This window comes from Panthera leo, chromosome D4, assembly GCF_018350215.1.
Source record: "Panthera leo isolate Ple1 chromosome D4, P.leo_Ple1_pat1.1, whole genome shotgun sequence".
NCBI lineage: Eukaryota > Metazoa > Chordata > Mammalia > Carnivora > Felidae > Panthera > Panthera leo.
The window spans coordinates 84,196,310-84,212,511 of record NC_056691.1 but is presented as its reverse complement, the minus strand read 5'-3'; the positions used below and the strand labels follow the sequence as shown (position 1 = coordinate 84,212,511).

The following is a 16,202-nucleotide window of genomic DNA, read 5'->3' as shown; positions in this document are numbered from 1 at the left end:
TTATTTCCAGATGTTTTGCATTTTGTGTTGCCCTTGTAATTAGCATCCTCTTCCCCATAACTTTCTTACTGCTCTTGTGAAGAAATCTGTTGTTTTTATATATCCATTTTGTATCCAGCCACTCACTGAATCCTTAGAAGTTCTGATATGCATTACCATCTTCCTGAAGGCTATAGTATGTGCTTTCTCATAAGACTGATGGTAATTACGTTCCTAGGCTATTGTTTTTTCAGTTCCCAGTTTGTTGGGGACTTCCAACTGTTTCTAGTGGTTAGAACTCTTCAGCTGCAAATGATAAAGAGAAGTGATGTTGAAAAGCAGCTTGCAGTAGAGCAACTCAGGAGGTACAACTATGTCTTATGAGTGGCTTAGAACCAGGAGGAAAGGCTCTCATTACCCACCCCTGTCTCATTTCTACTTCTTTGTGCCCATTTGCTCCTTCCTCCCTCTCTTCTGCCTCCCTATCCCCACAGCTACTTTTTCTACTTCTCTGGTCCACAGTTAATCATTTAACAAGTATTTCTTAAGCTCCTACAATATGCAGGGGCAGCTAGGCACTTGTAGACTTAGAAGATACAGCAGTGAACAAGACAGAGTCCCTGCCTCATGGATCTTGTGGGGGAAATAGGCAGGAAGCAAACCTAGTATTGTCAGAATGGGATAAGTGGCATAGCGAAAAATACAGCCTGGCAAGGAAGGAATGCTAGGTAGGGGATTTTGCAATTTTATATGGGATGATCAGGGAAGGCCTTTTCGGAAGGTGATGCTTGAGCAGAGTTCTGAAGGAATGAGTTGGGAAGGTATTGGAAAATGGGTGTCCTAAGATGAGGGAGAGCGTGTGCAAAGGTTCTGCAACAGAAGTGTGCCTGATGTATTCAAAGAATAGCAAGGAAGGATGCTTACTGACTACAGTAGAGGGCAAAGGGGGAAGAGTGGGCCCAGAGAAGCAGTGAGAGAGCAGATCATGGAGGATCTTGTACAGAACTTAATTTTTACTCTGGGTACAGTGATGCGGTCTGAGTAGACTAGAATGGTATAATGAACCCCTGTACACCCTTCACCCAGCTTCAACATATGGCCAGTCTTGCTTCTTTTATACATTTACCTCCCCTCCTCTCTCAGATTATTTTTATTTATTTTTTGAGAGAGAGAGAGCGCGCGCAAGCGGGAGTGCAGGAGAGGGGGAGAGAGAATCTTAAGCAGGCTCCACGCTTACTTAGCACAGCATACATGTGGATCCCGTGACCCTGTGATCATGATCTGAGCTGAAATCAAGAGTCAGACACTGAACCGAGTCAGCCACCTAGGCGTCCCCAGATTATTTTCAAGCAATTTCCAACTATCATAATTTGATACCTAAATACTTGTGTATTTTTTAACACATAAGAAAATGTAGTTTTCTGGTATTGTAATACCACTACTCTCCAAAAAATTAGCAGGAATTTTTTAATATTAACAAACATTTCCCTCACTGTCTCAAATTTTTCTTTTCTTTTGCCAGTTTGTTCGTGTAGGTCTAGATATGAGGTCCATACATTTGGTCGGTATGTTTGATTTCCTTTTTAATCTGTAGATTCTTCTTTACTTTTTTTCGTTGTAATTTATTTAAGAAACTGGGTCACGTGTCCTGTAGAATTTCCTACATTCTAGATTTTGCTAATTGTATCTCTTTGGTCTCATTTAATAGGTTCCTCGGCTCTCTTTTTCCTATAAACAGGTAGTTAGATCTAGAAACTTGCTCAGATTGAAGTTTGATTTCTGTTAAGAGTATTTTGTACATGCTGATCTGTACTTCATATTGCATCATATCAGGTTATATAGAAGGTCTTCTTGTCTATTTTGTGACGTTCAGGTTGATGCTAGAGTTAGGTGTCATTCATCCATTATTAATTATTATTATTAGGTGTCATTCATCCATCCCAACAGCTTTTTCTTCCAATGGTTTTAGTGGTCATTGGTGGGCATTACCTAGATTAATTATTTCATTAGTAGTTGCAAAATAGTGATTTCTAATTTTATTGGCCTTCATATAAAGAACATTTTTTCCTAATCTATTATTTCGTTATTCTCAGATATAATCCCTACCAGAAGACAGGATAAATGCTTGATTCTTAAGTATTTCCTTCTCCATATCTGGAATTAGCCATTTGTTTAGAGTCTTGATTATTTTTTAGGGATAAATGGCATTGAGAGACCAGAACTTGAACTCTAGAGGTGCTCACTGAATTTTATTTTTTTCCTTGTAGGCATTTCAGGGGATAGAGCTCAGAAAAAAATAAATTTTTTAAGAGGAAGTACATTGTGAGTTAATGTTGATAATTTCTGTATAAATTTAGGATTATAGAGTATTTACTTAACTTTTTTGATTTTATGTTTATGTATCTGTTTCTTATGCTGAAAGTTCTGGTTCCAGAATAGAGATATCATCGTCATTACTAACACTATGATTACTAAAAACAGTTGAAGATAGATAGATAATTTTTTTTTTTTTTTTTGCCCTTTTGATATGTTCTATTAGGGAATGTACAAATTGCTGTGTGATAAAGTTACTTAAAATAACTCCTCTTTGTAGTTAAAATGCCAACTCAATATTACACTTGGGTTCATTTGCCTTTGCTTTTATTTTTAGAAATTGCACTTCTAATTTTTTTAAAGAAATATATAAAATGTACATGGTTTCAAAGTTGAGTACATAAAACAAGGTAAAATCAGGGAAATTTAGCTTCAATTCTTGTCTCTTCTATTCATAGTCATTTTAAAAAAGGTTTTGGTTTTTCTGTTCCCTTAAATCTATGTGTAAGCATATTTATATTCATATACCCCTCTTTTTAGGTTATAAATAGCATTTTGTACACACCATTTTATGCAATACTTTTTTCACTTAGCAACACATCTTGGGAATTACTCTGGTGAATATATAGAGATAGGCTTCATTCCATTTTACAGCTTCATAATAAGCCATGATATGGAGGTGCCATAGTTTAGCCAATTGGTTTCCTTTTGAAGGAAGTTTGAGTGTTTTCAGATTTTTGGTGTTGAAAATGACACTGCAGTGAGTAGCCTAATGCATTGTGTTGTGTTGTGTTTATTTTTCCCAGTGTATCTAAGAATCCTGGAAGTGGTATGGTTGGGTCATAGGGTAAATATGTGATCTCCCTTGATATTGCCACATTCCCTTCCGTAGGTGTTTTGCTAGTTTGCATTCCTCTAATAAGGTACAGAATGTTATTTCCTCACAGCTGTAAACTTTTAGATTTTTGCCAATTTGATAGATGTATATCTCAGCATATTATTATTATTAACGTGGTTGAGCATCTTTCCATTTGTTAAGAACCATTTGAATATCCTTTTCTGGGGACATTTCATATTTCTTATCCATTTTTCTGTAGAATTGTTGGTCACTGTCTTCTCTACTTTTAGAATCTTTATATATTAAGAATATTAACCTTTATTTTTTTCTAGTTTGTCATTTTTCTTTTTACTTTGCTAATTTTTTACCATACAAAAATGTTTTTATTTTGTGTGGTCATATTGTTTTCTTCTTACTGTGACGTTTATAGTTTACATTTTAAAAGACTCCTGTTGGCTGCTGTGTTGGGAAGAGACTGGCAGGAGTGGGCCTGGGGGAGGCAAGGGCAGAAACAAGATCAGTTTGAAGGTAGTGGTAATAATCCAGCATTGGTAACTTTGGAGATGGTTCTGGATATATTCTGAAATTTCTGTTGATGGATAGGACGTTAGATATGAGAGAAAGAAAAGAGTGGAGATGTTTTTGGCCTAACATGATTGAGTTGCCATTAACTGAGAAGGAGAAGCCTGTGGGAGGGGCAGATTTGGGGCAAGATCAAGAGTTCTGTTATGGACATATAAAGTTTGAAACACCTATTGGATATCCAAGTGGAGGTGGTGCCATATAGGAAGCTGAATATGTGAGTCCATAATTTCAGGGAATGTTTAGTTCTAGGAATAATCATTTGGGAGTTATCAGCATGTAGATGATATTTATTTAGGCTTTCCCTTTTTATTTATTTATTGAGGTATGCTTCTATATACTGAAATGTATAGATATTAAGTATACAGTTCAGTGACTTGTGACAAACATATAGACCTGTGTAACTAGCATCCCAATCAAGTATAGAGCATTTGTGTACCCCAGAAAGTTCTCTCGTGCCTCTTTCTAGTTGGGGTACTCCCCATAGACAGCTATTGTTCTGATTTGTATTACCACAATTTAGCTTCTCTTCTTGTTGATTATATTTAAAACAGAAGGCTGGCTGAGATCACCAAGGGTATGAATGTAGGTACAGAAAAGAAAAGATCCAAATAGTATGACTTGGGGAATGCCAAAGATTTGAGGGGAATATGAGGAATTGGCAAGGAAACTAGGAAAGAGTAACCTGGAAGATAGGATGAGAACCAGATCAAATGGAGCCCTGGAAACCAAGTGAAAAAACTGGTTCAAAAAGGAGTGAGTGATGAACTGTTTCAAATGCTGTCACGAAGTCTTGAAAGATGAGGATTCAAAATGGACCAGTAGATTTAGCAATAAGGGGTCATTGGTGACCTCGCAAACTGCTTTTGAGGAGCGTGGGGAGCCCAAGTGCTTGATTGCAGTGGGTTTGAGGGAAAGGAGGGGAGGAACCAGACAGCAAGAACACAGCATTTTGAGGAGCAGAAAAGTGGTATAGTAACTGGGAGTACAGGATCAAAGAAGGATTTTTTTTTTTTTTTTTAAACGAGCAGTATTTCAGTATCTTTGTGTGCTGATGCAATCGACCCAGTCAGTAGGAGGAAAAACCAAAAATCAGAGAAAATTGCTTGAGTGATGCCCTTGAGTCAGCAAGAAGTTAGCCCCTGAGTGCGCAAAGGAGGAGCTGGCCTGAGGTATGGGCCTACACAGTTCACCCGCTGTAATAGGAGGGGAAGGTAGGCAGAAGTTCTCTTTTGGTTGTTTCTCTGTCTCCATGACGAAGGATGGATGGACGGATGGACAGAAGGATGGATGGGAGGGAGATGGAAAATGTCAGAAGTTGAGGAGAGAATTCTAAGTGTGAATTAGAATTAGTCTGAGAATGGAAGAGTTAATCTATCATCACTTCACACCCTTACTGATAATAGTTCTGTAACTTTGATAAGTTACTTACGTTTGCTAAACTCAGTTTGTTGATGGGGCTAGTTGTAACCCAGCTCTTAAGACTGTTGAGAGGACAAGTTGAGAAAACACGTAGCATTGTTCCTGGCCCATAGTAGGTATTTAATAAAGGGTTATTCCTTTCCAAAGTGTAGCAATAAAATTATTAATAGATTACGTGCAGAATAATACTTGTAATATTTAAAATATCACTTTAGTAGTCTAAAACTTTTTCAAATGCGCAGTTAATATCTGTTGATTATTTGAACGTATATATTCAGATTCTGAAATTAAATATGTGCCACATTTTAAAAAAGAATTAGATCCTTTTCTTCTGGTTTGCCACTTAAATTTATAGGACCTTATTTGATAAATTTGTTCCACTGGTTTGTTGAAAAGATGGTCTTAGTAACATGTTTTAGAAGTTCTAAGTCACTATTTCAGAGTTCTGTTTGATCTAAGTTCAGTTTGGCTATGTTCAAGGATGGAATGGGGTTGAACCTATTCATTGCAGTTTTTTTGTTTTTTGTTTTTGGAGGGGGGAGAGAGAGAATCTTAAGCAAGCATGGAACCTGACATGGGACTAGATCTCATGACTGTGAGGTCATGACCTGAGCCAAAATCAAGAGTCAGATGCTTAGAGTGCCTGGATGGCTCAGTCCGTTAAGCATCCAACTTTGGTTCAGGTCATGATCTTGTGGTTCATGAGTTCGAGACCCGCATCAAGCTGTCTCCTGTCAGCACAGAGCCCGCTTCAGATCCTGTCTCCCTCTCTTTCTTTCTCTCTCTCAAAAATAAATAAACATTTTTTTTAAATAAAAAAAAATATGAGTCAGACACTTAACCAATTGAGCCTCCCAGAGTGGCCCTCATTGCAGATTTTAAGATCTAAGATCGATTTATTTTTAAATTTAGGTATGGAAATTTTCTAATACTCACAGAAATGGAGAGTATAATAGATCTCCATGTACTTATGTATCTACCACCTTAAGTGATATTCAGGATAATATGGACACTTAAATGATCTATGAGAATATATGGAATTAACTTGTCTTGATTCACTAATGAGTAAGAGCTAAAGATTCTGATTTAATAATAATTTAATCTGAATTCCTTCAATCATTATTTTATTCACTGATTCATGCAATAAAATTTATTGAGGGTCAACTTTGTTCATTAGTCTAATAGCTAAGAGCCTTGCCTGAGTGCAAGTCTTAGCTCTGCTATTTCTTAGCTGTGTTGGTCTAAGGCTAATCAAAGTGTTCTAGGCTTCAGTTTCCACACTGACAAAATTAAGATAATGCCAGTATCCACTTCATAGGCTTGTTAGGAGGAGTAATTGAGGTACATTGGCTTGCTCAATAAACGTTAGCTGCTATTATTATAAAAATTCTTTTTCCTGGGGCACCTGGGTGGCTCAGTTGGTTGGGCGTCGACTTCAGCTCAGGTCATGATCTCACAGTTGGTGGGTTCGAGCCCTGCATCGGGCTCTGTGCTGACAGCTCGGAGCCTGGAGCCTGCTTCAAATTCTGTGTCTTCTCCTCTCTCTGCCCTTCCCATGCTCATGTTCTGTCTTGCTCTGTCTCTCAATAATAAACGTTTAAAAAACATGTTTTTAAATTCTTTTTCCTTTTCCTCCTCCTCATCTTTGTCTTCTATATTTTGTGCTAGGTGTCACTGGAGAATAGGAGAGGATTAAGATGTAGACCTTCACCCTAAAGAACTGGAATTCCAAAATCCCACAGTATTAGAACCAGGAGAGATTTTCAAGCTTATCCAGTTCAGTGAGCCCAGAAAGGGTTAGTGAACTGTCTATCACATATCTCTTAGTGGCAAAGCCAGGCCAAAGCTCAGGTCCTTTAGCTGTGAATGCCCTTCTTACAGAATGGCTGCTCTGTCGGTTTGACTCTGCCCCACTCCTTAAACCCTAGTCCTTCTAAATTGACAGTCCTGACCTGATCGTATTTCAGGGCTCTGCCTTTTCAGGGTGCAAGCATCGAAGTATATGTGAGGCTTTTTGCACACATCAGACCTGAATATGCCCCACACACTCCCTCCTTAAGATTCCAAGGAAGACTTGCTAGGGAAGGTAGACAGGCTGTCTCTCTGTGTGTAATCACAAAGATGTTTTTATCTTCCTCTTGTATCACAGCCCAGGAGTTAAAGTCACTATTTGAAAAAAAGTCCCTCAAAGAGAAACCTCCAAGTTCTGGAAAGCAGTCAATATTATCTGTACGACTGGAGCAGTGCCCTCTACAGCTGAATAACCCCTTTAATGAATATTCCAAATTTGATGGCAAGGTAAGTAAAAATAAAACTTTGTCCCCTTAAATAAAATCCTCAATTGAGTGGAATTGTTTTGTTGGTATTATTATTAAATTTCGGTTTTCAAAAATGACTCAAAGTAATTATAGAATGTCCCTCACATTTTCTAAGACTGAAGATGTGAAAAAGTCTGCATTTGGGCTTGATATTGTTTCCACAGCAATATGTTTGATGAGGGATTAAAACAAAAGTAGTCTTGAGATATTTGTATGCGTGTTTTTTCCCCTGTTTTATCTTCCAAGAGTATACTTGAGGATTTGGGTTAGTTGGGTTGTGATTCGTCAAGGCCTGATTGTGCTGGGAAAGCTTTGAAAGTAGTTCTGGGAGGCAGTTTGCATTGTTTTGGTCTGACTCTTCATTATAACTGCAGAAATTGTTGAGCTTCGAGCTTCATTTCAGAATTCTAGGCCATTGTTTGCATGTCTGTATTTCATTGTAGGGAATCTTGTTTGACACTCACTATGCAGGGTGAGTTTTTTCTGTTTATTGTAACAATTTGTAGTTGTAAAATTAAAGCATGTCTATTTTCCTTTTAAAAAAATGGCCACTGTTGTAGGCGGAGCATAGTTCCATGTGCAGCAACCCCCCCCCCCCCGCCGCCCCCCACATTCCCTGCCATTCTGTGTTTCTGCGCTAAGCTGAGCTGGGCTTCTTTCAGGCGACAGTAGCAGTTGATTTTTATATTTATTGCCGTTATATTTGCTGTTTGGTAGTGGTGGGGGGTGATGAGTGATCGCTTGTTGGGGGTTGTGTACAATTTGTCTTATTTTAACACCATCGCAATTAATAAACATACAGCTCTTTGCTTATGTTTGCATTTTTCATATTCAATTTCTGGTTAGGTGCTGGTGTGGTCAGTTGTATCTTTGAGCAAGATGTTTTCTCTTCAAAACCCTTTCTCAACCGGTTCAGCATGTTTCCATAGTTTTAAGTAAGCATATATGGCCATGGGCAAGTGAGGTTATTGATGTTGGTGGGAAAGGAGAGCAAGAACTAGAAATAAAATGCGTAAGTTACATAAAGATACTAATATGCTCAGGAGTTGCCTCCAAAAAACCTCTGAAAGTACCTTGAGTAAATTAGAGATTGTATCGATGTAAAGCTTCTCTTTAGCCTGCCCCTGCCACCGCTCCTGTTTCTTCCTGTGGACTGTAGCAAAGAGGAGGATGGATCCCTCTAGGGGACAGGAATGTCAGCCTCTGGAAAACAGAGAATTGGACTGTAGGGGATTTTTTTTTTAAACAACCATTGATTCGTTTAGATACGTGAGAAGTTATTGTTGGATTTAGGTTATAGGGCTGGAATTTATTTGCTTCCATTGCCTGATCCCATCTCATTGTTTGAGGGCATAATTGCCGGAATAATTACTATGTAATAATGCTTTGATGCCAACAAAATAGCATAGATCTCTTAAAATATTATGTCCTAGAACTCTCATTATACATTAGATTTTATTATAAATTACTTAGCTTTGGATTTGACAGAAAGTTGTGAAGTGTTCTTGGTATATATGTAACTTTTAAAGTGCCAGGAGAAATTTTTTAAAAACTGTGAAGAAGCCATTTCCTCAGTCACAAAGGAATTACTTTTGCTAGATGTGTTTACATTTAAGACTCTGGATGCTTTTGTCATACCAGATCTATTTGTAGTCAGCAAAGGATGTGTACATGGGGCAGTCACCGTTACACTTTGATTAAGAAAGATTTATATATCGATAAGTCTATTTTATGATGCTATGCTATTTTATTGTTATCCTACATATTACAATTGCTAAAATACAATTAAACCCTTGTTCTCATCTATTATTTAATATTGATGCATTTGGCAGATACGTAATGAAAGTGGCTAATATTTGAAGGATATTGTACTGTACATATTAAATTAGTCTTTCTTTATCTTTGTGAAATGCATCAATATGATATTCAATGACATCTCAATGATTAATAGAGAATTATACTTGAGTCAAGCCTTTTTGTAACCTAGAAATTAAAATGACTATTCAAATAACACCTCAAAATGATCAAATTAGCATTTTGTGATTGCATAATAATGGGATTGTAGTAGTTATAACAGCACCATGGCTGCCTCTAGAGTTAAGATCATGTCAACCCCTTGATAATAAAGCCTTTTCTGTGAGAGTCGACTTTAATAATTTCCAGATTGATTCTTCCCATAAATCATTTGACGTTCAGCACTAAATTTTTGTTACTGTAGTAACTTAAAATTATTTTATTTTTATTCAGCTCATATTTAACAAGTGAAATGAGTGTCCTGTTTTAATGATTCACCATCTTGTCATTGAACTCCATGCTTTTTGCCTCAAATATAAGGATTTTTCATGTACTTTGGGAGTCCCTTATTTTTTTCCCCCACAAAGGTTTGTTAAAGCCACTAAAATATGTACAGTTTTTTCGCGTACAAATATTCACAATGCTTTTCTTGGGAATAACGCTTGCCTTATTTACATAATTAACTGAGTTGCTTAGGTCTCTTGGGCAAATGGTACATAATTGGGGAGAGAAGGGGACAGGGAAGAGTTTGGGGTCTAATTAAATATGCTAAAAAACTACTTAATTATGTATTTCCTCAAGAGACTAACTGCTGTGAAATCCTCCTTAAGATTAAACTAGCGTCAGATTTGAAAAAGATTTTGTTTTTGGTATGACTTTACAATTACATTGCAGTTAAGCTGGCGTGTCTAGTGTCTTTAACGGTTTGTGCGAACTGGATTGTTGTTGGTTTTAGTGATTCTGAGGGTAAGCATCTCTTAGCTTTTGTGCTAAATTGATGTGAATACTTTCAAATAATTTTTGGTTCTTGTAGCAGTTTAATAATTTCATTTCTAAAAATTGTGGTTGATTGATAATTTCTTGGAGACGTACAGTTGAGAGGGAAAGGCTGTGCTTAGGCATGTGCTTTGTTGTAATTTTGACAATTTTTTGGCTCGGGTTAATTATGTTTATATTCTCTCTTTGGTAAATTGCTGTCTGTGGCCTGTTTTAGATTCACTGATTATTGATCAGTTTGATCATTATGATCAATTATTGATCAATTATTGATCAATTATGATCTGTTTACTGATCGTTTGTAAAAAGCCCAAGATAGAGTGTAAGTGGTTTGAGGGAATGCTTAGTCAGACCAGGCAAAACCAGGCTCAGCCATCTGCCTGAATTTTTTGGGCTTGTTGAAAACAAGACTTCAGGTAGCCTAATTAACAACACAAAATCTCTGTTCTAGAGATTGAGACAGTCAGAAAACTTCTTGTCCCAGTGCTGATTTCACACTATGTGGGATATGTTGGGTGTGGCAAGGAGTTGTTTGAGGTGATGAAGGAGTGAGCTCTACTGATAACACAGTAAGCACTCAGCACTGATTTAAGTATCCCTAAATATGTGGATTTCTGCCCTGTGTTTCTGTCTGTTTCAAATGAGGCCGTGTTTTTGCAGGTATCTAACCCTTTCCGTTCCATGCCGTATCGCTTACTTGAGAAACTTTTGCTAGTATGTCATCACTATTTTGCTTAAACTGAGTTTGCAAATATTATCATCATTAGACCATTAGAATTTAAGGTACTCGTTTCCTGTCATTATAGTTACTATTAAGAAATGGTGCCGATTATTAGTTGTGACCTCTTGCTCAGGTTTTCCATCTCTCCAAACCTCAGTTTCTTTGCTGATAAAAGAAATGAGAGTTCCTTCCTCACCAGGCTGATGTGACCATCACATAAGATAATACTAGGATAGAGCACCGAGCACAAGAGAAGCAGTATAATTTACTTAGTAAGTAGACCTATTTTGTAGTAAGACCTAAGTTGAATCCTGACTCCACCACTTATGATGCGACCTCAGGCTAGTTTCTTAACCTCATGAAGCTCCAGTCCTCCTCTGTGGGTTGAGATGATGATAATGTGTCTTCCTTACGAGGATCAATTGAGATAAGGTCTGTTTACCAAGACATGTAGCGCATAACAGAAGGACTCAACAAATACCCCACTTTTGCTCCTTCCTCTGTGTAAAGGATGAGGGCCAGTGATGCTGTCTTTTCTGTGTACTTCATTAGATTATTGACAGGATTGAGAGGAAATGTGTTCTTAAAACCAGGAGTTTAGAAATAGCATCGTTAAACAAGATGTGCAGCAGACTGGGTGAAGGTGGGCTGTGTGAAGTCCAGGGAGTCCAGTGAAGTTTTGAGGTTTTGGCCTTTAACTTTAAATAGAAAGATTAAGACAAGTAATTACTTCCTTTTTTTTGTGGGGGAGAGTAGCGACTTTTTTTTTAAAGCATGATAGGAGGTAGTTCTAGATTAGTAATTGCTTGGCAGTTTACTAAAATGTTAAATGTTTATTTGCCTTAGCAAAATTCTACTTTAACTATAAGGAGAACGTTTGCCTTAACAAGTGCTTGAGAAAGCAGAACCAGTTCTTGTTCATTTAGACGACTGTGACTTTGATTGTGTTAACTTATTAGAAAGTAACCATTTCTCTGTTAGAAACTGTTTTAACTGAAGCTGCAGAGAGCATGGGGGAAGGGATAATTCATGAGTGCTAATTGCTTGGCTGTTAATTTTCATAAGTGTTGATAGAAGCAGTTCCTTAAATTAAACTTTGTTTAAAATGTATCAGGGGAAATATTCCACAATGTCGAGCCTGAAGTGAAAATTAATATGAATGCTGTGGCAATTAACACATACTGGTTAATAGCTTTTAGCAGCATTTTGGGATGATAGTCCTTAAATACATTTTTGCATGCTGCTCTTGTTTCAGCATTGTTCCAGTCTATGTCTGGATAATTATGAACAAATGTTTTCTACAATCATTGGCATTAAATAGCTCTCTTCAAAGAAAGTCACTTAAAACTTTGCAGAGAAGCATGAAGTCGCTGAGAAATGGGGCAAACTCAGAAAAGGTCAGCGAATTGAAATTATGTTTAAAAAAAATTGCCTTTAGAGGAACATCTGAACTTGGAATATTTGCTATTATAATGGAAATGGTCACCTCTAATATGTGGAGTTACTTTATTAGTTCAGGGTCTCTTTCCAAAAAATTATAATCTGGACTTTATTGCCAGTTATGTTTCTAGACAGCAGTTTTTGTTTATTGCTGCCTGAGCTGAGGTGTGGCCTTGAGCCTAAGAGCCTTCTGGCTTTGAGTTTCTTTCTTTCTTTTCCACCCCTCAAGTTGACCAGCCCCCACCCTTTCAGTGAAAGTGCTCTTGGGGTTCACTTCTTTGCACCCATTGAGAGACAAATTTCAGATGGCAGGGTGTTTTGAGTTAGGGGCTACTTAGCTCTTTCATTGATTGGCTTCATCTTACATACCTTTTTAATAAAGGAGACTAAGTCCCAACATCATTTTCGTGGTTATTCTTTTGGCCTCTTATCTCTGTGACTGCATTCTGTTAGTCTTCTTTTTCATAGACCAGTTTTTATTAGTCTGTTCTATTTCTAAAGGAAGATAATAGCTCTTCACTACCTCTTTATACTACCTCTTTCTACTAATAGAAGGACCGAATTGATTAATTTAAAAACATCTCTTAGTAAGATTATTTTCCCCTTACCATTGTATTAATGCACTTCTCTTCCTTTTGCTTGACATTATACAGGAAATCCCAAGGAGAGATGTTGGGATATCTGTCTGGGTGGCATTCAAAACGAATTAAATAGGAATCTTACAGTGAAAGACCGTGTTTTCAGCATTCCACTGTGAAGTTAAATTTTGGAGACTGAGTTCTTAAAACTAGTTGATTCCATTCTGAGCTTTCTGTCTAGGCCCTGTTTCTTCCAGTCTGTAGTGGCTTCCTCTGGTTGTGGAACAATCTTCCAGAAATTCCTGGTAGAGGTAGGATTGACCATTGGCTTTAGAGGGTTTTCAAAGGAAAGTAGAATTTTGCAGGCCTGGATTAGAAATCCAACTTTGCCATTTACTTGCTGTGTGATATTAGGCAAGTCATTTTTGCCTCTTTGAGCCTGTTTTCATATGTATAAATGAAGTTAATGATGTCTTTAAATGTTGTCACAAGGATTTAATGAAAATGGGAAATGCATAAATAGCAAAGTGCCTGGTACACGGACAGTGCTGAGAGACTTACTAGTTTCCTTTATTTTCCCACATTGCCATTCATTTGCTCCGTGTTTAGTGAGGTCCTACTATGTGAAGTAAAATCTGGATACATGGTGAGCAAAAACGCACCTGGTTTCTGACCTTGGAACTTACTCTCTTGGCAGGAAGATAGATGTTATGTAAATAATCACCCGACTGAATGCAAAATTGCCATCATCGTATACCCACAGCTAATAATTACTAAGTTCCAAGAAAGGTAGTTGGGGCCTTCAGAGCATTATCATAAGGGCATCTGACCTAGTCTAAGGGCTCAGGGATGGCATCCCTGTGAAGGTGACTTTTGATCTGAGAGTTGAAGGATGAGTAAGAGCTAAGTTGGTGAAGGGGGAGGAGAAAGGACAAATAGAGGATCTGAGGCAAGGGGGTAGCTTCGCTGTTTTGAGGAACTGAAAGAAGGCTGTGTGACTGGGGACTCAGGGTGAGGCAGAGTATGGTACAAGGTAAAGCTGCAGGGGCCAGACCGTGTATGGCTGGGGGACGTGTCCTCTTTAACCTAAGAATATTGGAAAGCCTTTGACAAATTTAAGTGAGGAGATAAGGTAATCAGATTTATGTTTTGAAAAGATCACTGGGCTGTGCTGAAGGGAGTACGACCTGAGAAGGGGTTTTGAGGCCAGAGAGACAATCAAGAAACTTTTCGCAGTGGTCCCGTTAGGAGAGATGGTAACTTGGGTTTACTTATTGGTGATGTAGAAGGAGTGTTTGAATTCCAGAGATGTTAGTAAGTAAAAGTGCTAAGACTTGACGATGGGTTACATGTCAGGGAATAGGGGAGAAAAGGGTTTCAAGGGCGATGCCTTGATCCAATGGAACTGAATGGAAGATGATTCCATCCCTGAATTAGGATGCACCGAAAGAGGGCTGAGGATGAAGCAGGTGTTACCTTTGTGAGCTGGTTTGGGCCTGGTGACTGCAGATCACAGCTTATTACCACATCCTTGGAGTTACTACGCGTTCTTTTTGTGGGGGAGGGGTGTGCAGCATACCCTGCTTGGTTGGTTTGTATTTGGGTCATCTGAGGCAGGGGTCTCAGATGAGAGTGGGCTGGGAGCCAGAAGCCTCCTCTTTGTTCCCACTTCACAGCCAGCTTTGGAACTCTGGCTGAAGAATTGCCCTGGAGATTGGTCACCTCTTCTCTGAGATGGGCTGTGTACTCCAGATGCCCAACCCAGCTCACCAGGCTGTTAAGAGGAGAAAATAAATGAGAGAGTAATTTTAGATGAGGCAGATGTCAGGTGTCATTTAAGAAAATATATTGATTATAATTCTTGTTAGAATTGTTAGCCCTTGTTAGAGGGCTGAAAGGTAAAAGACGGACATATTTATGTTGTAACAAGATTACTGGTGTAGCACTATCTTCTTCCTAGCTAAAGAAATACCAGATTAGCAGACGAAATCTGGTTGGACTGTATATCAAGCACTGAGGGTCCCAAGGAAGAAAGCCTAGGAGATAATCCTTGTTGGTTGTGGTGAGGCTAGGCATGGTGGGGTTTTACACTGAGCCTCTGCATCTAGGGCACCTTACTCTGTAATTTGCAGTAGAGCGATTTCCTTGTCCCTCAAAGTACTAGGCCCTGATGTTACTGTCTTGAAGAGAACTAGGTAAGAGAAATCAAATGATAGCTTAGGGTCACTCAGCTGGGCATAGAATCTAAGTGTTCTTATTCTCAGAGATTTTTATTTTCATTCTTGCTGGCATTCATATCACCAAATGGAAACTTGATTTCCGGGACTAGAAAACAACATGGTAGAAAGAACACAGGTGTAGAATCAGAAAATGTCAGTTTTTCAGTTCGTGAGTTCGAGCTTCCCATAGGGTTCTGTGCTGACAGCTCAGAGCCTGGAGCCTGCTTCAGATTCTGTGACTCCCTCTCTCTGCTCCTCCCCATCTCGTGCTCTGTCGCTCTCTGACTCTCAAAAATAAACGTTAAAAAAGAAATAAAAAAAGAAAAAGAAAATGTGAGCTTTAGCTTTGGTAGTGCCATGGGGTCTGGGACAAGTCACCTCCCATCTCTGAGCCTCAGTTTCTACCTATTTATTTATTTATTTTAATTTTTTTTAATGTTTATTTATTTTGAGAGAGAGGGCAGAGAGAGAGGGAGAGAGGGTATTCCAAGCAGGTTCTGCGCTGTCAGCGCGGGGCCCGACGTGAGGCTCGGTGTCACAAACTGAGATCCCGACCTGAGCTGAAATCAAGAGTCAGACACTCAACTGAGCCACCCAGGTGCCCCAAGCTTCTGCTTATTTAGAATGAGGAGCTTAACTTGGATGATCTTTTGGATTCCTCTTGGTTTTAAGGTTCCATTGTTTTGCGATTGGGGAGGTGATTGACATCAGTGACATGTAGGTTACAGATGGGAAAACATGAACTCTTGAAATTTTGATCTTCCACATGTATGTTGGTACTTTCCTCTTTTAATTGATCATAACAAAGCTGTGATGCCAGGAGTGTTATCTCCATTTTACCAGTGAGGACCCTGAAGCTCAGAAAGAGAAAGTGATTTGCTCAAGAATGCCCCACTAGTATGCGGCAGAGCTGATGTTCAACTCCCTTTTCCTTGTTCTAGTACCACAGTTGTCTTTCCTACACTCTTTTATAGCGATGGTTATGGAGGACACAAAAAACAC

At 38.5% G+C, this 16,202-nt stretch overlaps 1 protein-coding gene across 10 annotated transcripts in view; it reads left to right on the top strand.

The window, feature by feature from the left end:
- MAPKAP1 (MAPK associated protein 1) overlaps positions 1 to 16,202 on the top strand; it is a 274,415-nt gene that overhangs the window by 66,884 nt on the left and 191,329 nt on the right. For 9 of the 10 annotated variants that reach the window (XM_042912768.1, XM_042912767.1, XM_042912771.1 and 6 more), the window contains one exon: positions 7,284 to 7,432. In XM_042912768.1, the coding sequence (XP_042768702.1) occupies positions 7,284 to 7,432 (149 nt within the window). Of the gene's footprint in view, positions 1 to 6,853; positions 6,931 to 7,283; positions 7,433 to 16,202 lie in introns of those variants that run through there. The other variant, XM_042912773.1, reaches the window with a different exon arrangement.